At 43.4% G+C, this 24,910-nt stretch overlaps 1 protein-coding gene across 7 annotated transcripts in view; it reads left to right on the top strand.

Moving 5' to 3' along the window:
- The first annotated feature begins 253 nt into the window (after positions 1-253).
- The window catches only part of PPP3CB (protein phosphatase 3 catalytic subunit beta), a 136,315-nt gene continuing 111,658 nt past the window's right edge, over positions 254-24,910 (top strand). For 2 of the 7 annotated variants that reach the window (XM_073596502.1, XM_073596504.1), the window contains exon 1: positions 256-555. In XM_073596502.1, the coding sequence (XP_073452603.1) occupies positions 507-555 (49 nt within the window). In that variant the 5' untranslated portion in view covers positions 256-506. Of the gene's footprint in view, positions 556-24,910 lie in introns of all 7 variants that reach the window. The other 5 variants (XM_073596503.1, XM_073596506.1, XM_073596505.1 and 2 more) reach the window with 4 other exon arrangements.

Below are 24,910 nucleotides of genomic sequence, written 5' to 3'. Positions count from 1 at the left end.
GCCCATAAGGCAAAGCGTGCTAAACGCGTACTGCCGCACATTTCTACTTATAGCAATAGAAAACCTGTCAGCAAATCTTCCCCAAGGTGCCCTCAGTGTAAATGGTGACTGTAGGTCAGTGACCTGTGAAATATACACTGCTGAGGGAAATGACTGGTCACAGTAGTAACCCATAGCAGCTCCCTCCCAGAGGCCGTCCAGCCCGGTGTCCCTGCCCTGTGTGAGTGTCCTCAGCCCGCTCCCAGCCCTCTCCGCGACTCCTCCCGTGTGAGGGGAGAGCCGGCGTGGTGCATGCTGGGCCGGGACATCCCCCTTCCCGCGCTGTGTGAGCCGCAGAGTCTGCGCTGCCGCCGCCATGTTGCCAGCAGCCGCTACCGTCAGCCTGTAGCCGTGCCCCGCTCGTGTCCTCCCTCTCCCCTCCTCCTCCCTTCCTTACAGTCCGGAGCCGCCAGGAGGAGGCCGCCCGCCTGCCCAGTCACCGACACCAGGGAGCGGCCACCCCAGCCATGTCCACCAAGGACGGTAAACACTCCACCACCGAGCGGGCGATTAAATGTGAGTGTGTTTGTATGTGTGTGTCCCCTCGGCCGGGGCTGTCAGGGGGAAGCCCCACTGTCCGTCCTATATGACAGCTCTCGGTGTCTCCCCCTCCTCCTCCTCAGCTTGTAGGCAGCGAGAATAAAGATGGCGGCCCGGCAGCTGATGGCTGGAACCGAACTTGGGGGAAACGGAGGAGCCCGGCTGCCTCTCTCCCCCATCCAGCCACCCACCCCCGGGCACTGCCAGGCCAGGCCGCTGGTGTAGCTAGGCCGCGCTGTAGTCATGGCAACCACGCCGGCTGGCCCCACATTCCCCTGTGTCAGTGCTAATCATATGTATTTGTGCCGGCCGGGTCCTCCCTGCTTCCATCATAAGCGGATCGGAGGATTCCTGGCAGATCCCTGTAGCCGGGGGGGTGCAGCGGGCAGTGTGATTCCCGTGCACGGGGGATTCCTGGACGTGTTATTATTGGTAATCCTACAGGAGGGGGGAGAGGAGGAGGGGATATTGACAGATTCCAGGGAGTACAGCTGCTTTCCCCTCGTGGACGGACACATCACTGCATTGATTTACAGCCTGTCACCGAGCCAAGGGGACTCTCATCATCACCTCTCTCTACCTCTATAGTCCCATTGGGCAGGGGGGTTGTCATTTTGTTCAGTTTCTTTTTTAGAACAGTATGGAGGTCTTTGTGTTTTATGGCTCATTTACACCGCAATCCCTGTGTTCTCTGTGCGTTCCTGCATGTGCCTTTACGATGCCTTTTTGTGTGTTTGGAATCATTTTGTCATTTTATTTTAATTTTTCTACCTAGTTGTATTCACATGCATTTGCAGCACGTTTCAGGGTGGATCTGATTTGAATCAAGTTAATTTGGATCAAAATTTTTAAAGAGTAACTGTCATCTTTGTCCCGCAGCGGCTCCTCCTTTGACCCGATGTTGACTCACCGACAGTCCCATTCACTTTAATGGGACGGCTGGTGATGCGGCAGTGACACAACAAGGTGAGGGATGTGGCAGCAGGTGAGTGGATGCCCGCTAACAGGTTCTGCCACGATGGATCTGAAATGACAGGTGCTCTTTAAATGTAAGGACTGATTCTTGTCGGTAGTTAGAATCGTTAATATTTGAAAACAAAATGAAGGTTTCCTATTTAGAATAACAAGCTGTCAGTTTAGTAAAATAGCAATATCAGAACTGATTCAATCATACAGTTTGTAGTGTACATAGATTTGCAAACATTTGGGATAAAGGAACATTTCAGAACATTGGTTTATCTCAGGTTACTGTGAAATTGTGTGAATACATCAATGCAGTGCATGTTCTCTCAGCTTGCAGAGCTTGGATTCATTGAATGAGTTTACCAAAATATTGCAGAATATACAGCCTCATGCTACATAACTAAGATTTATATCCACCCTGGGAGCAATGCAGTGTGCTGTAAAATTTGCTCATTGAAATACATTCATATTTCTTGCATATGCCTTTGTAGTGTGTTCATACTGCCTCTGGTGTAAGGGCTTGTTGTGCCTGGGTTCACACTATTGTGAACGCAGACATCGCATTTGATTCACACCGCATTGCTGTGCAGATCACATGCGATGTCTGTGCAATGGGAATTCAGACGTACAATTTGCTGAACTTGAATTGGATTCGCACAAAAATACTGCAGAAACCTTTTTTTCCCCGCACTGGAATTGGATCTCATGGGTCCAATTCCTGTCTGAATTCACAGTTCGCTCTGCGAATCAGTCTGGGGGTGTCATTAACGTTTGTATTGACACCCACAGCAGTTAGCAGAGGGCAGTGCGAGGGAGATGCGATGTGGGAACCTGCGCTGCAATTGCGCTGGTTCCCGCATCGCAGTAGTGTGAACCAGGGCTTAGGGTACATTCACACCCACGACGCATGCATGTTGCGTTTTTTTGTAAAGCGTAATGTGTTGAATGCATTTTATGTGCATTGCCTTTTTTTTTTTTAAACAAACATACTTTATTTAAAGCTGAGCTCCACCCAAAAGGGAAGCTTCGCCTCTTTACCTCCTCCCCCCCCTCCGCTATAACATTTGGCACCTTTTGGGGGGAAGGGGGGAGCGGGTACCTGGTTTTGAAAGGTACCCACTCCCGGGTCACTTCGCCGCTGCAAACTCATCAGGAAGTTCAGCCCCCCCGCCTCCTCCTTCCCCCGCCGTTGGGCCATTCACAAAGAGCAGTGTGCTTCGCACGTGCGCAGTAGGGAAATGGCTTCACTGCCGGTTTCCCTTAGCCGAGATGGCAGTGCCGATTGAATAAACCGCTGGATTCCTGGACAGGTAAGTTTCCTAATATTAAAATTCAGCAGCTACAGTGTTTGTAGCTGCTGTCTTTTAAAATTTTTTTTGAAGGAGCCTGGAGCTCCACTTTAAGGCAGTCTTATGAGTAGCAGTGTGTTGCATTTACGCATGCATTGCGTTGCTCCTGAAAAAAGTAATGCTTGGTGTACTTTTTTTCATCACTGGGCAAAAGCAATGTGCTGGTTTGAACTGCTTTCATAGGGAATTATTTTTTTTTTTTTTTTTTTTTGTGCCATGCCTTGGGAATACGTTCACAAATGCACCCCAGCGCTTCTGGTGTCAATGAACTCTTATGCCCCGTACACACGGTCGGATTTTCCGACGAAAGATGTTCCATGGGAGCCTTTTGTGAGAAATACCGACCGTGTGTAGGCTCCATCGGAATATCCGTCACACAAAATTTGAGATCTGGATCTCAAATTTTCGGACAACAAAATCAATTCCGATCGTGTGCACACCATTCTGACGCAAAAAGTGCCATGCATGCTCGGAACCAAGCAGAAGAGCTGCACTGGATATTGAACTTCATTATACTCGGCTCATCATACGCGTTGTACGTCACCGCATTCTTGACGTTCAGAATTTTCGACCAACTTTGTGTGACCGTGTGTATGCAAGACAAGTTTGAGCCAACATCCATCGGAAGAAAAACATGGATTTTGTTGTCGGAATGTCCGATGGTGTGTACGAGGCATTACACCACAATATCTGCGTTCACTGTGTGGTTCTGCATGTGTGTTTCCGGAATATTTTTTTTCATTTGATTTCTTCAATTTTTTTTACTAACTTCGTGTACGATTGTGGTTTGTTTACGCGCATTTGTGGTGCATTCTGGTGCAGAAAAATGCATCAAGTTGTACTATTTTTAAATACACAAAAGTGAGTACACCCCACAAATTTTTGTAAATATTTTATTATATCTTTTCATGTGACAACACTTAAGAAAGTACACTTTGCTACAATGTAAAGTAGTGAGTGTACAGCTTGTATAACAGTGTAAATTTGCTGTCCCCTCAAAATAACTCAATACACAGCCATTAATGTCTAAACCTCTGGCAACAAAAGTAAGTACATGAAAATGTCCAAATTGGGCCCAATTAGCCATTTTCCCCTCCCTGGTGTCGTGGCTCATTAGTGTTACAAGGTCTCAGGTGTGAATGGGGAGCAGGTGTGTTAAATTTGGTGTTTTCGCTCTCACTCTCTCATACCGGTAACTGGTAGTTCAACATAGCAGCTCATGGCAAAGAACTTTCTGAGGATCTGAAAAAAAGAATTGTTGCTCTACATAAAGATGGCCTAGGCTATAAGAAGATTGCCAAGACCCTGAAACTGAGCTGCAGCATGGTGGCCAAGACAATACAGCGGTTTGACAGGACAGGTACCACTCAGAACAGGCCTCACCATGGTCGACCAAAGAAGTTGAGTGCACATGCTCAGCATCATATCCAGAAGTTGTCATTGGGAAATAGACGTATGAGTGCTGCCAGCATTGCTGCAGAGGTTGAAGGGGGGGAGGAGGGTCAGCCTGTCAGTGCTCAGACCATACGCAGCACACTGCATCAAATTTGTCTGCATGGCTGTCGTCCCAGAAGGAAGCCTCTTCTAAAGATGATACACAAGAAAACCTGCAGGCAGTTTGCTGAAGACAAGCAGACATAGGACATGGATTACTGGAACCATGTCCTGTGGTCTGATGAGACCAAGGTAAACTTATTTGGTTCAGATGGTGTCAAGCGTGTGTGTCTGCAACCAGGTGAGATGAAGTACAAAGACAAGTGTGTCTTGCCTGCAGTCAAACATGGTGTTGGCAGTGCCATGGTCTGGGGCTGCATGAGTGCTGCTGGCACTGGGGAGCTACAGTTCATTGATGGAACCATGAATGTCAACATGTACTGTGACATACTAAAGCAGAGCATGATCCCCTCCCCACAGAGACTGGGCCGCAGGGCAGTATTCCAACATAACGACCCCAAACACACCTCCAACACAGTTAACCCCTTGATCTCCCCCTAGTGTTAACCCCTTCCCTGACAGTGTCTTTTTACATTTGATCAGTGCATTTTTAGAGGACTGATCAATGTAATAATGTCACTGGTCCCCAAAAAGTGTAATTTGGGGACAGCTTTTTTAAAAATATTTTTTTAGTTTAATTACATCCCCCCCCCCCCAAGTTGCATTAACGCTTATTTGCATAAATTCATGCACATTTGCATTGTGTTAATGGTCGTTTGCGATGATTTCTGGTGCTGAAAAATGCAGTATGCTGTAGATTTTTTTTTTTTAAACACACGTGAAAGCAGTGCAATGGTTTAAACTAGGCTCACTGAAAAATATTAAATTTTTCTTGCATGTGTGTTTGTACTGCTTTCAAAAACGCACCTGATTGCATCTGGTGTAAATGAGCTCTAAAGGCAGGATTATATGTTTGAATGCTCACTGTGTTTTACCTTGTTATGGTGTTTCTGATGCTTTTAGTTGATGCTTTCCATACATGTATTCAGTTTGTTGTCTGTGATGTACTTGCCTATCCATATCACTCGTCTGGGTAAATACATGATCCCAGCTGGAAAACAAATTCTAATTTACAAACGGTGAGGGGAATTTATCAAAACTGGAGCAGCTGCACATGGCAACCAGTCAGGTTCAAGCTTTATTTTTGTAAGCTTAAAGGAGAAGTCCAGCCTGAGCTTTTTAGGCTGGGCTTCTCCTATGGGTCACAGGAGTGCATTTTGTTTTGCACTCCTGTGACCCATTTTCAGCGGAGAGCTGTCTGGTGTCATCAGTCGAGGCAGAGCATCATCCCGACTTCCATGTCTGGATCCGCCAGCTGCCTTGATTGATGGCAGTCTCAGCGAGCCACTGAGATGGCCGCTCTTTGCCCCCCCCCCCCCCCCCCAGCTCAGCGCTCCAGTGCCCGTGGAGGAGAGACGCTGACTGAAGGTCAGTAGCTCTCCTCTCGGGGATCTGTGAAAACCGAGCCATCGGCGATGTTTAGTGGCTCGGTTCTCAGTGCAGAGACGCCGGGGGACAGATACAGCATCGGTCCGATGCTCCATCCACATAGGCAAGTATAAAACTAAAATTAAAAAAAACCCATACTTCTCTTTTAATTTGAAACTAAAGCAAATCTTTTTTTTTTCTTTTTTTTTTTTTTTTTTTTTGGATAGGTTGGAGAAGGATTAGAACATCTGTCAGTTTTTTTTGCTCTCTGTGCCCCTCTTAGTGCAGCTCACCCTCTCAATTTGTCCTGTTTTCTGTTATCACTGAAAGTAAATCCCAAATCTTCCAATGGGGACATTAGTTGTGATGACAACCAGGGATTCCCTCACTTTGGAGGGATTTTTTGGGACAGTAAGTGTAGGGAAATCCTCCCATTGGGACACAGATGGGAGTAGCGACACATGTAAAAGGCACCACACTTAAGCTTAGTACACACGGGCCGAATGTCGGGCGACATCAGCTGATTCAATGAAAACCATCTGACATTCCACCAGTGTGTATGGCAGCTGATCCAAATGGCCGGCTTCTGTCAGTCGTTCATGGTGGAAAACCAGCAGTCGACCAGCTCCCGATCAGTGCTCTCGGCCAATGGAGTCTTCTGGCAGGGGATGAGAGCGTCCCTCCTGTCAGAACACAATTGCTCAGCAGGGGAGATCGCTGTACTAACATCGGATAGTTAGCACAGCGCCTCCGATCTTAACTGTGAGGTTTTTTCTCAGCGGGTTGAATGAAAAAATACTAGTAGGGTGTACCAGGCTTTAGGACTTGTTCACACTAGCCTTCACAAGAAACCTCTGCTGTGTGGGCTAGTGTCTTTGTGAGGTTTGGCTGCCCTTAAAGCGTATCTAAAGCTGAGAACATTTTTAATAATGTTACAACTTATTGGTCTTTAGATGTGGTGGCCGCATTATTATTCCTTTATTTTAACCTGTTAATCCTGCCATTAACACACTCCCTTCATTAGGGTGACAACTGTACAGAGCATTGTCACCTTAGGGCAAGGAATGTTTTAGGACTACATAACACCTCCCTCTCTCCTCCAAAGGATAGAAGTAGGGAACAGTGCTAACTGATCTCTTCCTGTACTGTTATCAGCTCACAAGATTTTTGGCTGGATGAACAGCTTCCCTTTTTTTTTTTAATTTGTAAATTTTTTTTTTTTAGCAATTGATGGACAGATATAATAAAACACTTTTAAAGTGTGAGGATGTTTTTATGGTGAGAGGGAAATCGCCCCTTGGGCCATGTTTACATTTGTGATTGGGGGGAGTGGTGGTAAATATGAGTGGATGGGCCACGCTTTTACCATTTTCTCCTTATGCTGCGAAGTCAGTGGAGGGGGGTACATATGGCACAGCTGTCATGCTTTTCATTGCATTGCAGTAAAAATTATCCCTACTGTCGCGTTCAGTTGTCGCACGCCCTCTGCAGGAGTGTGCCCACGGGTCGAGCGGATGCAATGTCTGCTAGCGACCCGCAATCGCCTAGAACAGAAGCAGAACGGGGATCTGCCTTTGTAAACGAGGCGAATCCCTGTTCTGACAGGGGATGTGACAGAGATCTACTGTTCCCAGTCATCTGGAACAGTGATCTGTCATGTCCCTGGCAGCCCATCCCCCCCCCCCCCCCTACTGTTAGAACACAGCTAGGGAACACAGTTAACCCCTTGATCGTTAACACCTTCCCTGCCAGTGTTTTTTTACATTTGATCAGTGCATTTTTAGAGGACTGATCAATGTAATAATGTCACTGGTCCCCAAAAAGTGTAATTTGGGGACAGATTTGTCCGCTGCAATGTCGCGGCCCTGGTAAAAATCGCAGATCGCCGCCATTACTAGTAAAAACAATAAAAAAGTCACTAAATCTGTCCCATAGTTTGTAGACGCGATAACTTTTGTGCAAACTAATCAATATACTCCTATTGCGTTTTTTTTTTTCTTTTTTACCAAAACTATGTAGAAGAATATATATCGGCCTGATTAATACGTTTTTTATATATATATATATATATATATATATATATATATTAGCAAAAAGCTTAAAATAGTTTTTTTTTCTTTTCAAAATTGTCGATCTTTGTTTATAGCGCAAAAAATAAAAACCACAGAGGTGATGAAATACCGCCAAAAGAAAGCTCTATTTGTGGGGAAAAAAGGACGTCAATTTTGTTTGGGTACAGTGTCGCACGACCGCGCAATTGTCAGTTAAAGCGTCACAGTGCCGTATCGCAAAAAATGGGGGCAAATCCTTCCGGGGCTGAAGTGGTTAAAGATTTAACCCCTTCCCGCCGACCGTACGCATATGTGCGTACTTGGCTTTCGGGGGTTATACCGGGATGATGCCCACAGCTGCAGGCATCATCCCGGTACCGTTGTTTCGAGCGGGCGATCGGCTACCCGTATATAACAACCGATGCGGCTAAAAGCCGCTCGGCTGTTATACCGGAGGAGCGGGAGGGGACGCCCCCCGCCGCTCTTATCGGGCCTGCCGTGCGATCGGGAGGCCCGGTGTCCAATCGGCTGCCTCCGGCGGCTGTGGGCGGGCTGGAACGAAGCTGTGGGCGGCTTCGTTCCAGCCTTCTCAATGTAAACGCGGAAGCGACGTCATGACGTCACTTCCCGTTTACTCGGCTGCCAATGGCGCCAAATTTAAAAAAAAATACACAGTATTCAGAATCACCGTTTTCGGCGATCTGAATACTTTGAAGTGCAGAGGAGTGATCGGGGGTCTTTTTAGACCCCCGATCCCTCCATAAAGAGTACCTGTCACCACCTATTATTGTCACAAGGGATGTTTACATTCCTTGTGACAGCAATAAAAGTAAAAAAAAAAACTTTTTTTAAAACACAATTTATAAGTCTAAAAATAAATAAAATAAATTAAAAAAAAAAAAAAATTTTTTTAAAGCACCACCGTCCCCGCGAGCTCACGCAGCGAAGAAAACGCATACAGAAGTCGCGCCCGCATATGTAAACGGTGTTCAAATCACACATGTGAGATATCGCCGCGATCGTCAGAGCGAGAGCAATAATTCTAGCCCTTGACCTCCTCTGTAACTCTAACCTGGTAACCGTAAAAAAAATTTAAAGCCTCGCCTATGGAAATTCATAGCTACCGTAGTTTGTCGCCATTCCACGAGTGCGTGCAATTATAAAGTGTGACATGTTTGGTATCTATTTACTCGGCGTAACATCATCTTTCACATTATACAAAAAAATTGGGGTAACTTTACTGTTTGGATTTTTTAAAATTCATGGAAGTGTCCCTTTTCCAAAAATTTGCGTTTAAAACACAGCTGCACAAATACCGTGTGATATAAAATATTGCAACAATCTCCATTTTATTCTCTAGATTCTCTGCTAAAAAATATATATAATGTTTGGGGGTTCTAAGTAATTTTCTAGCAAAAAATATGGATTTTAACTTGTAAACACCAAATTTCAAAAATAGGCTTAGTCATGAAAGGGTTAAAGCACATGGTGGGGAGGTGATATGCCACCTCAAGTGCTCCAGTGATCCAAATGCAGATTGGTCTGCAGAGAGCAGTGCTAGTGTAAACTAGCCCTTAGGGCCAATTTACACTATATGCGGTGACAGATATTTTACCTCATGGGAACATCTGCCACTGCAGGGACACACAGGAAACAATTGTTTCATGTGTCCCATTCACACTTCAACATAGCCTAGTGCAGCGGTGCAGACATGCTGCATTTTATCGTAGCGCAGCAGCCTGAATTGCACTGCAATGTCAGGCAACGCATTACACTGATCGACATTGCAGTGAATGAAGTGTACTTATTGTACACTTTAAATGTCATACAAAGACAAAGGGATCCGTGTGATGCGCTAAATCGCCCCATAGTGCAGCCGGCAACACAGAGCGGTCGGAGCGTGATTTGCTCCTGCGGAGCAGTGGGAATTGGCCCTTAGACAGTTATCACTGGAACAAGTATCCCCTTCAGACTTCCCCTCTATTCCCGTTTTGATGACAAGTTCCACTTACAATTTGGATTTACCCTCATTTCTATTCCTGAGGACATTGGTGATCAGCTCTACCTGATTTGATACAAACTGAATGTAATGTTTAGGTTTGTCCTCATATTACATAGTTTTGGTAAATGTACAAAAGATCATACAGAGGTTGTACAATAAGATTGTATAGCATATGGCCAGCTTTAGAGAGACAATCTTCTGAACAGGAAAAGAGCAGTAAAAACCTTACGGGTGTTAGAGAACAAAACCAAAGAAAATTCCCAGCTCAACTTAATGACCAGTCTGCAACAGACCAAATTATCCTGTCATACTGTTTGCATTAAGTACGGAACCCTAGTTTTTAACGCATACTGTTGGTTGGTAAGTTGAGCTGGGAATTTTCTTTGGTTTTGTTTGACATGCATCACCCTTCCATGTGCTTCTTGCTGCAAAGGCCAGTTATAGGTGGGGGCAGTGGCCATTTGTAATGTTTTGCCTTTAGTTATACTTCAAAAAAGTTTGACAGGAATCTGCATACACTTGAAATATCCATTAACAGTATATGCATATAAGTTGCATTTTGTTTTAATCCCTGCACCTGATATAAAAGAGCAAACACAGGATCACTTAGCTTTGCCTCACTATACATTTCAGTAAATCATGTTCTGTAGGGTGAGTTCAGCAGAATATAACAGAATAAAGAAGTGTTTTTAAAGTGTATCCAACGCTAAAGCAGTTTCTTTGGTTTTGTTTTGGATAAAGAGTTGGGGTAGGAAGGTGGGGGTTTCTGTCTGTGTGATCAATGTTGTTGATCCTGAAAGTGAGGGAAAATCCAAATGTGGAAACTTGTTCTGTCGACATCTAAGAGGGGATTACTTGACTTTTGCCAGATTTCCTCACTTTTGTTCTCTGTAGGACAGGTGAAGGGATATCTCTCAAGTGGGACATGCATGGCGAAGCAAAAGATTTTTGCTTTTGATATACTGATAAAGGTATTATACATGTTGTTAAAGCCTCCCTGGCATGGACATTTTGTCAGATTATTTCTGCAATTTAACAACTAAATCAGACGCTTTTTTTTTTTCTTTCTTTCTTTCTTTTTTTCTGTACATACTATATGCAGTATGTACAGAAAAAAGTGTCTGATTTAGTTGTTAAATGACTGAAATAAACTAAGCTAAAACATCAAAAAAACATTCTTTACAGTACATTGGCCTTTGTCAGAGGTTTGTAGAAGTTGTTGCCTATTTTTAAAATACAATGATAGACTCTGTGGGGATACTCAACTGATGTGTTCTGTTTACTAATATTAGTGACCTGATGGTTACTGTTTCATGTTGGATATCTTTGTTTGCCACCCAGTAGGACAGTTATATTTTCCATAATGTTTGGAGAAGTGCATGCAGTGAAGTAGAAGCACATTTTGTTAAGTTTTCAAAATAAATATTTGTGGACTTTATATGTACCTAACAATGAAAGTTGATATTCATACTTGTAATTTTAATAGGAAATACAAAAATATCTTAATTTAAGCCCCATGGAAATACAAAAAGTTTTAAATTACGACTCCTAGTTTGGAGTTCTACAAAAGGTAATGCTATTTTTGTATTGCAACTCCTTAAAATAGAATTTGGTTTTCTGTCTGGTGCAAGTAGGCAGCTGCAGACCTTTAGTGCATTGCATCACAGTGAACTTTGCACTCAGCATTACCTTTTAAGTGTCCTATTGAAGCTACATTCACACAACCCTCTTACATTTGTTTTATTTAAAGGTGAACCATAGCCACAGAGATCTATTCAAATTCTTAGGGCCCATTCACACCAGAAACTGCTGTCGCGTTCAGCGAGCAGTACTGCCTGTTAATCGCGACTTATTCAACGAAATGGGTGCACACGGCTGTGTGCTAGTGCAGAGATTAACTGCTTGCCGACCAGCTGCTGTCATTATATTGGCTCTCCCGCGCAAATCACCGCAGCTGGTAATCTGCTCAAGCAGGCGCAGTTGCGGGCGTCGCACGCTCATGCCCGCAGGTTGAGCAGACTCTATGTCCACTGGCGACACGCGGTCGCCTAGTTCAGAGGCAGAATGGGGATCTGCCTTTGTAAACAAAGCGAGTCCCCGTTATGACAGAGATCTACTGTCATTGGGAACAGTGATCTCAGTCATGTCCCTAGCAGCCCATCCCCCCTAGAGTTAGAACAGTTAACCCCTTGATCGCCCCCTAGTGTTAACCCCTTCCCTGCCAGTGTAATTTTTACATCGATCAGTGCATTTTTATAGCACTGATCAATGTAATGTCACTGGTCCCCAAAAAGTGTAATTTGGGGTCAGATTTGTCCGCCACAATGTTGCAGTCCCGCTAAAAATCGCAGATTTTCTTTTAGACCGCATGTTTACATGCATTTGAAGCATCCTTGATGTGCGCTTTAATGCATTTGCAGTGCATTTTTCTATATGTTTTTGGGCTTGGCTTTCCTGGCTTAAAGGGGCATAGTGCGGGTGCAGTGCATTAGCAGTGTGGGAAAAATGTAGCATGCTCTTCCTTTTTTTTTTTTTTTTTTTTTTTTAGCTGTGCTGAACAGCACTGCAATAATGTGAACTATGCCCATAGGATTCCAGGCGGTCCCCGGGTTACAAACATCCAACTTACAAATGATTCCTATTTACAAACAGAGGGCGATATCAGGAACTGAGATGAAATCTACCCCTAGGAAGGGAAAATCACTCCTGTAAGAGTTATCATGGGGAAAAAGGGGTCTCCACTGAAGCTTTATCACCAAACCTTGTTTCTTCAACAACCTAACATTTTCAAAATCTAATTGTCATAGGAACAGAAAGTGAGGTGAAATTTTCTGAACAGGGGCATAGACCGCAAAACAAATGTTACAGGGGTGTTAACCCTTCCCCATGCTATCCAAAAACCTAAAAAAATAAATTTTGGCTATCTTGTTTGTAACCCAGGGACTTGCCTGTACCTTGATTTTGGGCTGTCTATGAAGTTGGAGTGCAGTTCAAAATGCATCCAACTACATTTAGTGTGAAATGGCCCTCAAGGTAAAAAAAAAGCTGTGTAATCAATTCATTAGTGTGCCAGAAACTGGTGCAAAACTACCAGTGCTGCGAGTATGAGACTTGTGGATTTCATACAGTGTAGGAATCCTGTCACCCACTTTTTCCTTTCCCCTTGACCATTCACAGAATGCCTTGTATTCTGTAGGGATGCACCGAAATTTTGGCCACCAAAACATATTGTCCGAAAATGGCCTTTTCGGCAATTTGTCGAAAGAGAATTCATGCCGAAAATGGGGCGGGGCCCCGCCCCTGGTGCCGCCCATCACGGGGGTGTCGTTCTGGAGCACCCGTCCTTACTCTCTCCTTCCCTCTCTCCTCGGCCATGCTGCAGATGGCCTGTGGGGTCTCCGTGTAACATCCCCCTCTCATCGAGCTATGGATCCTTAGCCGATGTGTAAATCGGCTGTGCAGGATCTCGGTCACACTGTTTACTCTGAAAGTGAAAGCAAGGGAGAGGTGTCTAGCAGTGTGTGCTCTGCTATCTGCCTCCCCCTACAGTGCAGTGCCTGGCATGGAGATTGAAGGTACAGAGTTGCAGCTGGCAATTTTTAAAAAGACTGTATATATATGTTTTTGTATGCACGTGTGTGTGTTTTATATGTGTATGTTTATATGTACTGGTGAGGCACAAGCAGGCTGCTGGGCACAGTGAGGCTGCATTGATCAACTGTACCATGTCTGCAGTTTGACCATCTCCTGTACCATGTCCCCAATCTCTGACCATCTCCTGTAGTACCATGTCCCCAGTCTCTGACCATCTCCTGTAATATGTCTGCAGTCTCTGACCATCTCTTGTAATCTGTCTGCAGTCTCTGACCATCTCCTATATAAAAATATTTTTTAAAAAGAGTCACTTTCGGTATCGGTGCTGTTTCGGTTTTCGGCCTAGTGTAGTTTTCATTTTCTGTATCAGTTTCGGCACCAAAAAACCCATTCAGTGCATCCCTAGTATTCTGCGAACGAAATATAAGGCATTTTTTGAATGGACAAGGGGAGGGGAATGATAGGATCTCTTCACTGTTTAAGGCCCGCATGGTGTTGGCAGTAATATCAGGCACACTTCTGAATGGATTAGAGCAGGGGTAGGCAATCTTAAAAAAGGTGGAGATCTACCTGAACAACATGGGAGCAGTCGAAGATCACCGGGCACAGTGTCTCCTCCTCACACCGGATTTAAACCTCTAATTGCCCTATCACCGTGTAGCAACCACATGCATTGCAATCATGAGTTTATATCAGGTGGTGAGGAGGCAACATATTGTTTTCTCTCCACCTGTCAAATGCACTCGGATTGCTTTTTAGGGGAGCTGCAGTGCCTGCTTCAGTGCATTGCATTTGCAAATTTCCTGGGTTAGTAAGTGTGCTTTGCTATAGACTTCTATCATATCCAGCAGGTGTGGTGCACTTTCTGAAAGCGCACCAAAACTCCTGCACCAGTTTTGACGCTTTCAAAAAGTGCACCAAACCTGCAAGATATACAGTAATAGAAGTCTATGGCTAAGCACAGCAAACCCACAGGAAAGCTGCAGGTAGGTGTGGGTAAACTGCAGCGTATCAGTGATCAGTATGAAAGCAGCCCTATACTATTATGCTCAGTGTATTGCTTCACACTGACCTGAAGATCTCTTCTTCCATGCTGTTGGCACCACTCTGGAGACCGAAAGCCTGGGATAAGAGGAGGAGTGCAGTTGGTATCAATCTGCATTGGACAGGAGCCGGCACTACAGAGGAGGCATCGGCTTATGCGGCTCTTGCTCTCTACTACAGCTCCAACTTTACAAGTAGTCCCTCCGCATTGCACTCTTTTTGATGCTCTGGAATGGTGGGTCAGCAAGCCCAGACCATGATCTACCAGTCACCTCTCCGCGGTCTACTGATAGATCGCGATCTACTGGTTGCTGACCCCTGGATTAGAGTGAACAGAGGCAATTAAAAAGTTTTACATCCCATTAATTGGTTTGCTTAAATAATTTACATAGATCTTTGTGGCTGAAGTTGTACTTTTTTTTTTTTTTTTTTAAAGTTGTTTTTATCCCTTTCATGACAGCCTATTTTTGACATTTGGTGTTTACAAGTTAAAAATCTGTATTTTTTGCTAGAAAATTACTTAGAACCCCCAAACATTATATATATTTTTTTAGCAGAGAATCTAGAGAATAAAATGGCGATTGGAATATTTTATGTCACACGGTATTTGTGCAGCGGTGTTTTAAACGCAACTTTTTGGGAGAAGGGACACTTTCCTGAATTAAAAAACAAACAAACAGTAAAATTAGCCCAATTTTGTTGTATAATGTGAAAGATGATGTTACACCGAGTAAATAGATACCAAACATGTCGCGCTTTATGTTGCTCTCACTCTGACGATCGCGGCGATACCTCACTTGTGTGATTTGAACACAGTTTACATATGCGGGCACGACTTCCGTATGCGTTTTCTTTGCTGCGCGAGCTCGCGGGGACGGGGGCGCTTTAAAAATTTTTTTTTCTTAGTTATTTATTTTTATATTAATTGTGTTTTAAAACACAATTTTTTTGATCACTTTTATTGCTGTCACCGATCCCTCCTTTGCACTTCAAAGTATTCAGATCGCCGTTTTCGGCGATTCTGAATACTGTGTATTTTTTTAAAACCAGTGCCATTGGCAGCCGAGTAAATGGGAAGTGACGTCATGACGTCGCTTCCGTGTTTACGCTTAGGAGGCTGGAACGAAGTCGCTCACGACTTCGTTTCAGTCTGTCCCTAGCCGCCGGAGGCGGCGGATTGGTCATCGGGAGGCCCGGTGAGGGCGGCGGGAGAGGGGGCGTCCCCTTCCGCTCCTCCGGTATAACAGCCGAGCGGCTTTTAGCCGCATCGGTTGTTATACCTGGATAGCCGATCGCCGGCTCTAAAAAACAGTACCGGGATAATACCTGCAGCTGCGGGCATTATCCCGGTATAACCCCGGAAAGCCGAGTACGCACATCTGCGTACGCTCGGCGGGAAGGGGTTATGGTAATTTCAAGGTAAAAAAAAAAAATGTAATACAGAGCCTATTGGGCATACCCAGGCTTGGTCACACACAAACTAAAAACTAAAATAATAATAAACTAAGCTACTGTACGCTCAACCACCTGTGCAGATTATCTAAAGTATTCTTCTATTTCCACAGATACTTCACATAGCTTGTTTTAATTGTTTACTAAATGAAATGAAGTACATGTTACATATACACATTCCTCCCTCTCCTCATAACTGTTGACCGAGCAACCCAAGGAAGCCTACAAGTTCAGAGATGCTACTTGAGCCGTTACAGGTAATTAATAGAGCGTTACTAATCGTCCATCGAGTCTGCATTAGTGGACAGGGATTCTGTCCAGATGTCCCATATTTTATGGAATTTCTTAGTACAGCTACGTGACAGGTAAGTAGCCTTGTATAGTGGCAGAGCCAAGTTCACTAACCTCTTCCAAAAATTTATTGAGGGTGCGGACAAAGCCTTTCATCGGAGTACTACAGACCTACGAGCATAATAAAGTAATAATCCTAGTAGGGTTCTGCTTGACCGACGAGGGGCCAGCGGTTCTACAAGTCCCAACAGACATACCTCCACTGACAATGGCACAGGAATGGTGGTGACAGTCAAAATGAAAGTGGTGACCTAAGCCCAAAAGATTTTAATCTGAGGACAGTTCCAAAAAATACTTATATTTTGCCTTCCCTGTTTTCTCTTTTCCCCTCTCATCAGCATGCTAATGAAATTATTAATTTAAAAATGTTTCTTTTTTTATTATGCACTTTATTTTAGAACCAGTGATGTTGTCACATTCGTGCTTCTGTACGCAATACAGGCAGATCATTGCTGGTAGGAGGGGCTGACAGAGTGCTGTACATAGCTTCCTAATAACCGGAAGCTGTGGTTATGCTCACATGTGATGGTGGGCCTCCATGATGGCAGGATCTGAAATCCATTGAATAAAAGGGGTGGGCCAGGGACTGTAAGCATGAGAGGCATATTTTGTTGTGAAGATTTGTTATAATGACATTGGGTATAAAAATGGACATATCTTCTTATTTCATAGATTCAGAGTACACATTGGGGATTATTTACGAAGTGCAAATCCACTTTGCACTACAAGTGCACTTGAAATTGCACTGAAAGTGCACTTGGAAGTGCAGTTGCTGTAGATCCGAGGGGGACATGCAAGGAGAATAAAAAAAACAGCATTTTAGCTTGCACATGATTGGATAATAAAATCAGCAGAGCTTCCCCTCATTTTAGATCTACCGCTCAGATTTACAGTGACTGCACTTTAAAGTGCACTTTCATTGCGATTTCAAGTGCACTTTGCACTTGTAGTTTGCACTTGTAGTGCAAAGTGGATTTGGCTTTCGTAAATAACCCCCATTGTGTTTGTGTATACACGGTTTTGTCTGATATACATGAATCTATTTTCTATTCAAATAATTTTAAATGCATTTACTGTACACATAGGAAGAATTTTTTTGTTGTGTGAAATAGGGATATTCATATCTTTACAGTGTATGTATGCATTTGTGTATATATAATTTACTATTAAAGTTGTTTGAAGAGATACACGTGTTTAGGCTTTTAGATGGTGATGAAAAAAAATAGGTAGTGTGCTGCACTTCTATATTGAACCATCATGGTTTGAAAGTTGGCCAGCAATAGCAGCCCACGTACTTCTCTTTGCAGACTTGCTTTAAATTACTACTAAAAGCTCCTGTATGGCAATCTAAACAAGTACCACAGGGCAGCACAGTGGTGTAGTGGTTAGCACTTTCACCTAGCAGCAAAAAGGGTCTCTGGTTCGAATCCCGACCACGACACCATCTGCCTGGAGTTTGCATGTTCTCCCTGTGCCTGCGTGGGTTTTCTCCAGGTATTGCAGTTTCCACCCACACAAAGGCATGCTGATAGGTGAATCGATCCTGTCTAAATTGGCCCTGGTAAGCTCCTTGAGGGCAGAGACTGATGTGAATGTATATGTAAAGCGCTGTGTAAATTGACAGCGCTATATAAGTACCTGAAATAAATAAAATAAAGTACCAAATCTAGTTAATATGGTATGCACCAGCCTCGTAAAGTTGCCAAAAAGTTATTTTATGGTTCCTGACTAAGCCAAGCCCTCCTTCATTGATCCTCACACGCACGCCCTTCCAGACACTGCAGCTCACAGTGGGAGGGTTTCAGCAACAAAGTCAGTAATTTCTGTCAATCCAGAAGGCATGGCTAAGTGGGACCAGGTGTTGATAGACAAGCTACAAGCTTGTAAATCAGCAGTGACAATGCTGTTGGCCACATATTCTGCAACATTTTTTTAAATCCAACTGTACAGTAGTTCAAGCAATTACAGCCTACATGAGAGTGACAACTCAGATCTAAACTCAGGATCAGTGCAGCATTGTTGTCACTCCATCACAGGAAACTGTATTAGATGGACGTCACTGACAGGCCATTTTCAACAGATATTTGCAGGGACACACACTAGAGCTGCACAATTAATCGTTAAAAAATCGTGATCTCGATTCACCTCCCCTGACGATTCTTTCATATAAACAAGTGGAGAGATTATCTGCTCACTCAGCTGTCAAAAGAAAACATCCAGGCATTCTGCCAAGTTTAGAACTTGAAACATTGTATCTAACTTCCTTCTTAGATCAAAGGGATAGAACTTCTCTGTGTAAACAAATAACCTGGGCAATCTGCCAAGCTTTAAACAACCTGTAAATGCAGGAAGTTTAACCACTTAAAGTCTAAATCTTTTTCTGACACTTCTTTCTTAAGTTAAAATCAATATTTTTTGCTAAAAAAATTACTTGGAACCCCCAAACATTAGAGATAATAAATATATATATATATATTTATTATAATATTTTATAATATGGAATAAAATGGCAATTGCTGCAATATTTTATGTCGCACTGTATTTGCCCAGCAGTCTTTCAAATGCAATTTTTTTGGGAAAAAATACACTTCAATAAATAAAAAAAAAGAAACAGTAAAGTTAGCGCAATTTTTTTTGTTTTAATGTGAAAGATGATGTTACGCCGCGAGAATCGTGAGAGAATCGTGATCTATCCTCTAAGCAAAAAAATCGTGATTCTCATTTTAGCCAGAATCGTGCAGCTCTAACACACACACACAAAAATAAAAGGGCTCGTTCATACCGGGTACGGTGGTTGTGATGCAGACTATAGTACTGCAACGCAGGAGTGTAAATCGAACCTAATTAAATGTCACTTGTGTCAATACAATAATGTTTTAACATAAAAAAAGTAAACTGCAGTGTGCCAGGATTTCCTTCCAGTACACACCAGTGGCTGTGTGATGAGAGAGCCCTGAATGTAGAAGACATAGTTCTACTTTAAAGTGATTGTAAATGTAATATAAAAAAAAATAACACACAGGTTTATACCTACCTGCTTTGTGCAAAGCTGCCTGAACCTCTTCTTCTTGGGTACCCCCGTCGAGGCTTCTGGCTCCCCCCCCCCCCTCTGCAAGTGCCCCTATAGGAAGCCTCATCTTATTGGGGCACTTGTGCAGGCTTGCTCCTGAGCCTCCATGTCTGTGACCGCGGGGCTTTGTGCCGCTCCCTCGTCATTGGCTTTAATTGACAGCAGCAGGTGCCAATGGCTCTCTCTGCCCCAGCAAAGCCTGTGACCAGGAAGTGAGGGGGGTGAGAGCTTCAGACATGCACAGCACTCGATTGAATGAAGGGCTCAGGTAAGTAAAAGGGATGAGGAAGGGTATGCAAGGAATGCATTAAGGTAAAAAATGTTTACCCTTTATAACACCTTTTAACTACTTGCTGACCAGCCGTCGTTATACGGTGGCAGGTTGGCTCCCCTGCGTGAATTGCCGTAGCTGTACGGCGGCAGCCGCATTAATGGGTATAGGGGACGTCGGAGCCGATGCACGAGGCCGGTAGGCGCGATTGCTCCTGAGAGAGACAGAATGGGGATCTGTAAATGTAAACAGACACATCCTCATTCTGTCGGACGTGGGAGAGAAATCTGCTGTTCCTAGTAATCGGGAACAGCGATCTCTCTATTCCCTGTCAGTACACTGCCCCCACAGTTAGAAACACCTCCCTAGGACGCACTTAACCCCTTGATAGCCCCCTAGTGTTAACCCCTTCCCTGCCAGTGACATTTATACAGTAATTGGTGTCTATTTTTAGCTCTGATCGCTGTATAAATGTCAATGGTTCCAAAAAAGTGTCAAGTGTCCGATCTGTCCACCACAATGTTGCAGTCCCGCTAAAAATAGCAGATCACTACCATTGCTAGTAAAAAAATAATAATAAAAATGCCATAAATATATTCCCTATTTTGTAGCTTCTATAACTTTTTGAGCAAACCAATCAATTATTAGATTGTAAGGTCTTCTGAGCAGGGCTTAACCTCCTCTTAATCCTCTTGTATTTTATTGTATTATAACTGTATTGTCTCCCTTTTATATTGTAAAGCGATGCGTAAACTGTTGGCGCTATATAAATCCTGTATAATAATAATAATAATATCCATTTATTGCAATTTTTTTTTAACCAAAAATATGTAGAATAGATAATGGCCTAAACTGATGAAAATTTTTCTTTTTTTTTTTTTTACATTTTATTTTTTTGGGGGGGATATTTATTATAGCAAAAAGTAAAAAATATATATTTTTTTGCTAGATTGTCGGTCTTTTTTTTGTTTAAAGCGAAAAAAAAAAACAAAAAAAAAAACGCACAGGTGATCAAATGCCAAATGCTTTCAAAAGAAAGCTATATTTGTATGAGAAAAATTTTGTTTGGGTACAGCGTCGCATGACCGTGCAATTGTCAGTTAAAGTGCTGCACCGCAAAAAATGGCCTGGTCATTAAGGGGGCAAATCTTCCGGTCCTTAAGTGGTTAAAGTGGAAATTCAAGCAAATGGCAAACACTAAAAACACCCAGTGCATCTGTGCCTACTGTTTTACCTGTCCGACAGCCTTGTGGAATTAGTAAATGCAGATGAATTTGGGGAAATCTCCTCCTTCGTGTCTCTGAAATTCTGTGTGGATTTAGAGTATTATTCCAGAAGGGCAGTGGTAAATTTACATGGAGTGGAAAAAGCCACAGTATATTATAGTCTTCTTTTACCTTTCAGCATTTCATGGAATGGATTGCAGAAATTCGGTGGCGCAGTTTAGTTTTTATGGTTGCAATGCTGTGATGGAGTGTGTATAAATTGTCAGGCTGTGAAATTTTGAAATGACTGAAAATTGCCTCAAAGTGCACAGATCTTTTGAGCTTATTTAAATATTACGAAGGCAAGTATATTTTGTTGTGGATTCATGCTAGCTTAAACCAATTACATAGTTTTAAGACGTCATAAATATAACTATTAACAGGGCAAAGCTTTTTCGCAATGGAAAATCAATGATCAGATAGCAACAGAATCATTATTCAATTAGTCCTTGTAAAACTTAATATTAAGCTTGTCTGCCACCCAGTTTTGTTTAAAGGGATTGAAAAACCTCTTGTGATGCAGCAGCAGCCCCCCTTTTTGCTTACCTGAACCCAGTCTTTCCAGCGATTGGGACGAGCTCACCAGCTCCAGCCGGTGTTTCGGGTCCTGATTGGATCTATTGATAGCAGCGCAGCCATTGGCTTGTGCTACTGTCAATCAAATCCGATGATACGGGAGTCGGAGGCTGGGGCCACGTCCTCCTGTCTGTATCAATAGACACAGCAGCAGAATACATACAGTGGGGACGGAAAGTATTCAGACCCCCTTAAATTTTTCACTCTTTGTTATATTGCAGCCATTTGCTAAAATCATTTAAGTTCATTTTTTTTCCTCATTAATGTATACACAGCACCCCATATTGACAGAAAAACACAGAATTGTTGACATTTTTTGCAGATTTATTAAAAAAGAAAAACTGAAATATCACATGGTCCTAAGTATTCAGACCCTTTGCTCAGTACTTAGTAGAAGCACCCTTTTGATCTAATACAGCCATAAGTCTTTTTGGGAAAGATGCAAGAAGTTTTTCACACCTGGATTTGGGGATCCTCTGCCATTCTTCCTTGCAGATCCTCTCCAGCTCTGTCAGGTTGGATGGTAAACGTTGGGGGACAGCCAATTTTAAGTCTCTCCAGAGATGCTCAATTGGGTTTAAGTCAGGGCTCTGGCTGGGCCATTCAAGAACAGTCACGGAGTTGTTGTGAAGCCACTCCTTCGTTATTTTAGCTGTGTGCTTAGGGTCATTGTCTTGTTGGAAGGTAAACCTTCGGCCCAGTCTGAGGTCCTGAGAACTCTGGAGAAGGTTTTCGTCCAGGATATCCCTGTACTTGGCTGCATTCATCTTTCCTTTGATTGCAACCAGTCGTCCTGTCCCTGCAGCTGAAAAACACCCCCACAGCATGATGCTGCCACCACCATGCTTCACTGTTGGGACTGTATTGGACAGGTGATGAGCGGTGCCTGGTTTTCTCCACACATACCACTTAGAATTAAGGCCAAAAAAGTTCTATCTTGGTCTCATCAGACCAAAGAATCTTATTTCTCACAATCTTGGACTCCTTCAGGTGTTTTTTAGCAAACTCCATGCGGGCTTTCATGTATCTTGCACTGAGGAGAGGCTTCCATCGGGCCACTCTGCCATAAAGCCTCGACTGGTGGAGGGCTACAGTGATGGTTGACTTTCTACAACTTTCTCCTATCTCCCAACTGCATCTCTGGAGCTCAGCCACAGTGATCTTTGGGTTCTTCTTTACCTCTCTCACCAAGGCTCTTCTCGCCCGATAGCTCAGTTTGGCCGGACGGCCAGCTCTAGGAAGGGTTCTGGTTGTCCCAAACATCTTCCATTTAAGGATTATGGAGGCCACTGTGCTCTTAGGAACCTTAAGTGCAGCAGAAATTTTTTTGTAACCTTGGCCAGATCTGTGCCTTGCCACAATTCTGTCTCTGAGCTCTTCAGGCAGTTCCTTTGACCTCATGATTCTCATCTACTCTGACATGCACTGTGAGCTGTAAGGTCTTATATAGACAGGTGTGTGGCTTTCCTAATCAAGTCCAATCAGTATAATCAAACACAGCTGGACTCAAATGAAGGTGTAGAACCATCTCAAGGATGATCAGAAGAAATGGACAGCACCTGAGTTAAATATGAGTGCCACAGCAAAGGGTCTGAATACTTAGGACCATGTGATATTTCAGTTTTTCTTTTTTAATAAATCTGCAAAAATGTCAACAATTCTGTGTTTTTCTGTCAATATGGGGTGCTGTGTGTACATTAATGAGGAAAAAAATGAACTTAAATGATTTTAGCAAATGGCTGCAATACAACAGAGTGAAAAATTTAAGGGGGTCTGAATACTTTCCATCCCCACTGTAAGTGCGCCCGCACGAGTGCCCTGAGGAGGAGCCAGGAGCGCTGCTGAGGGACCCCAGAAAAGGAGGATCGGGGCCACTCTGTACAAAGCCAACCTCACAGAGAAGGTAAGTATAACATGTTTTTTTTTTTTTAATGAGCCTTTAGATATTCGTTAATGCTCCTGTGGTGACATACTGTGAGGGGGGAAAAAAACTAATTTGAAGCAAAGAAGTTAAAACAAAAGTAAACCCTCCTATCCTTTAAAGCCAAGGAAGCTCCCTCCTTAGATTTTATTTGATCTGCAATTGCCATAGTGCTGCACATGTGATCAGTTATGACACCAGCTATTTGATGGCTTGAGAGTTTGGTTGAGAGCACAAGTCGTAAGCCCTGGTCCACGTTGGAAAGATTTGACATGTCAAATCGGCGGGATTTGCGACGCGGCACCGATTCCCAAAATTAGTTTGTCTCACTTTTGGCGACTTTGGGAGCGATTTCCATTGACATCTGTGCAGAAACCCACACAGATGTCTCTGAAATCGTCCCCGAAGTTGGGACTGACACGCGGTAATAAAATCATGCGAGTTCAGCTGAACTCGCACAATTTCATTCCCACTGTCAGTGTGAACCTGGGCTAAATGTGACAGTTGTATTCACAGCATGCCTTGAATGTAACTGTTTTGGGAAAGGAACATGCAGTTGTGCTCATAAGTTTACATACCCTTGCAGAATTTATGATTTCTTGGCCATTTTTCAGAGGATATGAATGATGATACAAAACCATTTCTTTCACTCCTGGTTAGTGCTTGGTGAAAGCCATTTATTATCAATCAACTGCGTTTACTCTTTTTAAATCATAATGACAACAGAAACTACCCAAATGACCCTGATCAAAAGTTTACATACCCTGGTGATTTTGGCCTGATAACATGCACACAAGTTGACACAAAGGGGTTTAAATGGCTATTAAAGGTAGCCGCCCTCACCTGTGAACGGTTTGCTTGTAATTAGTGTGTGTGTTTAAAAGGGTCAATGAGTTTCTGGACTCCTGACAGACCCTTGCATCTTTCATCCAGTGCTGCACTGACGTTTCTAGATTATGAGTCATGGGGAAAGCAAAAGAATTGTCAAAGGATCTGCGAGAAAAGGTAGTTAAACTGTATAAAACAGGAAAGGGATATAAAAAGGTATTCAAGGAATTGAGAATGCCAATCGGCAGTGTTCAAGCTCTAACCAAGACGTGGAAAATGAGGGGTTCTGTAGACCAACTAGAATTTCAGCCACAACTGCCAGGAAAATTGTTCGGAATGCAAAGGAAAACCCACAACTTCAGGTGAAATACAGGACTCTCTGAAAACATGTGGTGTGGCTGTTTCAAGATGCACAATAAGGAGGCACTTGAAGAAAGATGGGCTGCATGGTCGAGTCGCCAGAAGAAAGCCATTACTACGCAAATGCCACAAAGTATCCTGCTTACAATACGACAAACAGTACAGAGACAAGCCTTCTGGTACAAAGTCATTTCGAGCGATGAGACCAAAATTGAGCTTTTTGGCCACAACCAGAAATGCTACATTTGCAGAGTAGTCAACAAGGCCTATGATGAAAGATACACCATTCCTACTGTGAAACATGGAGGTGGA

This window comes from Aquarana catesbeiana, linkage group LG08 (genome assembly GCF_042186555.1).
Source record: "Aquarana catesbeiana isolate 2022-GZ linkage group LG08, ASM4218655v1, whole genome shotgun sequence".
NCBI lineage: Eukaryota > Metazoa > Chordata > Amphibia > Anura > Ranidae > Aquarana > Aquarana catesbeiana.
Note: the sequence above shows the minus strand (reverse complement) of the source record. Positions and strands in the feature narration are given on the sequence as shown.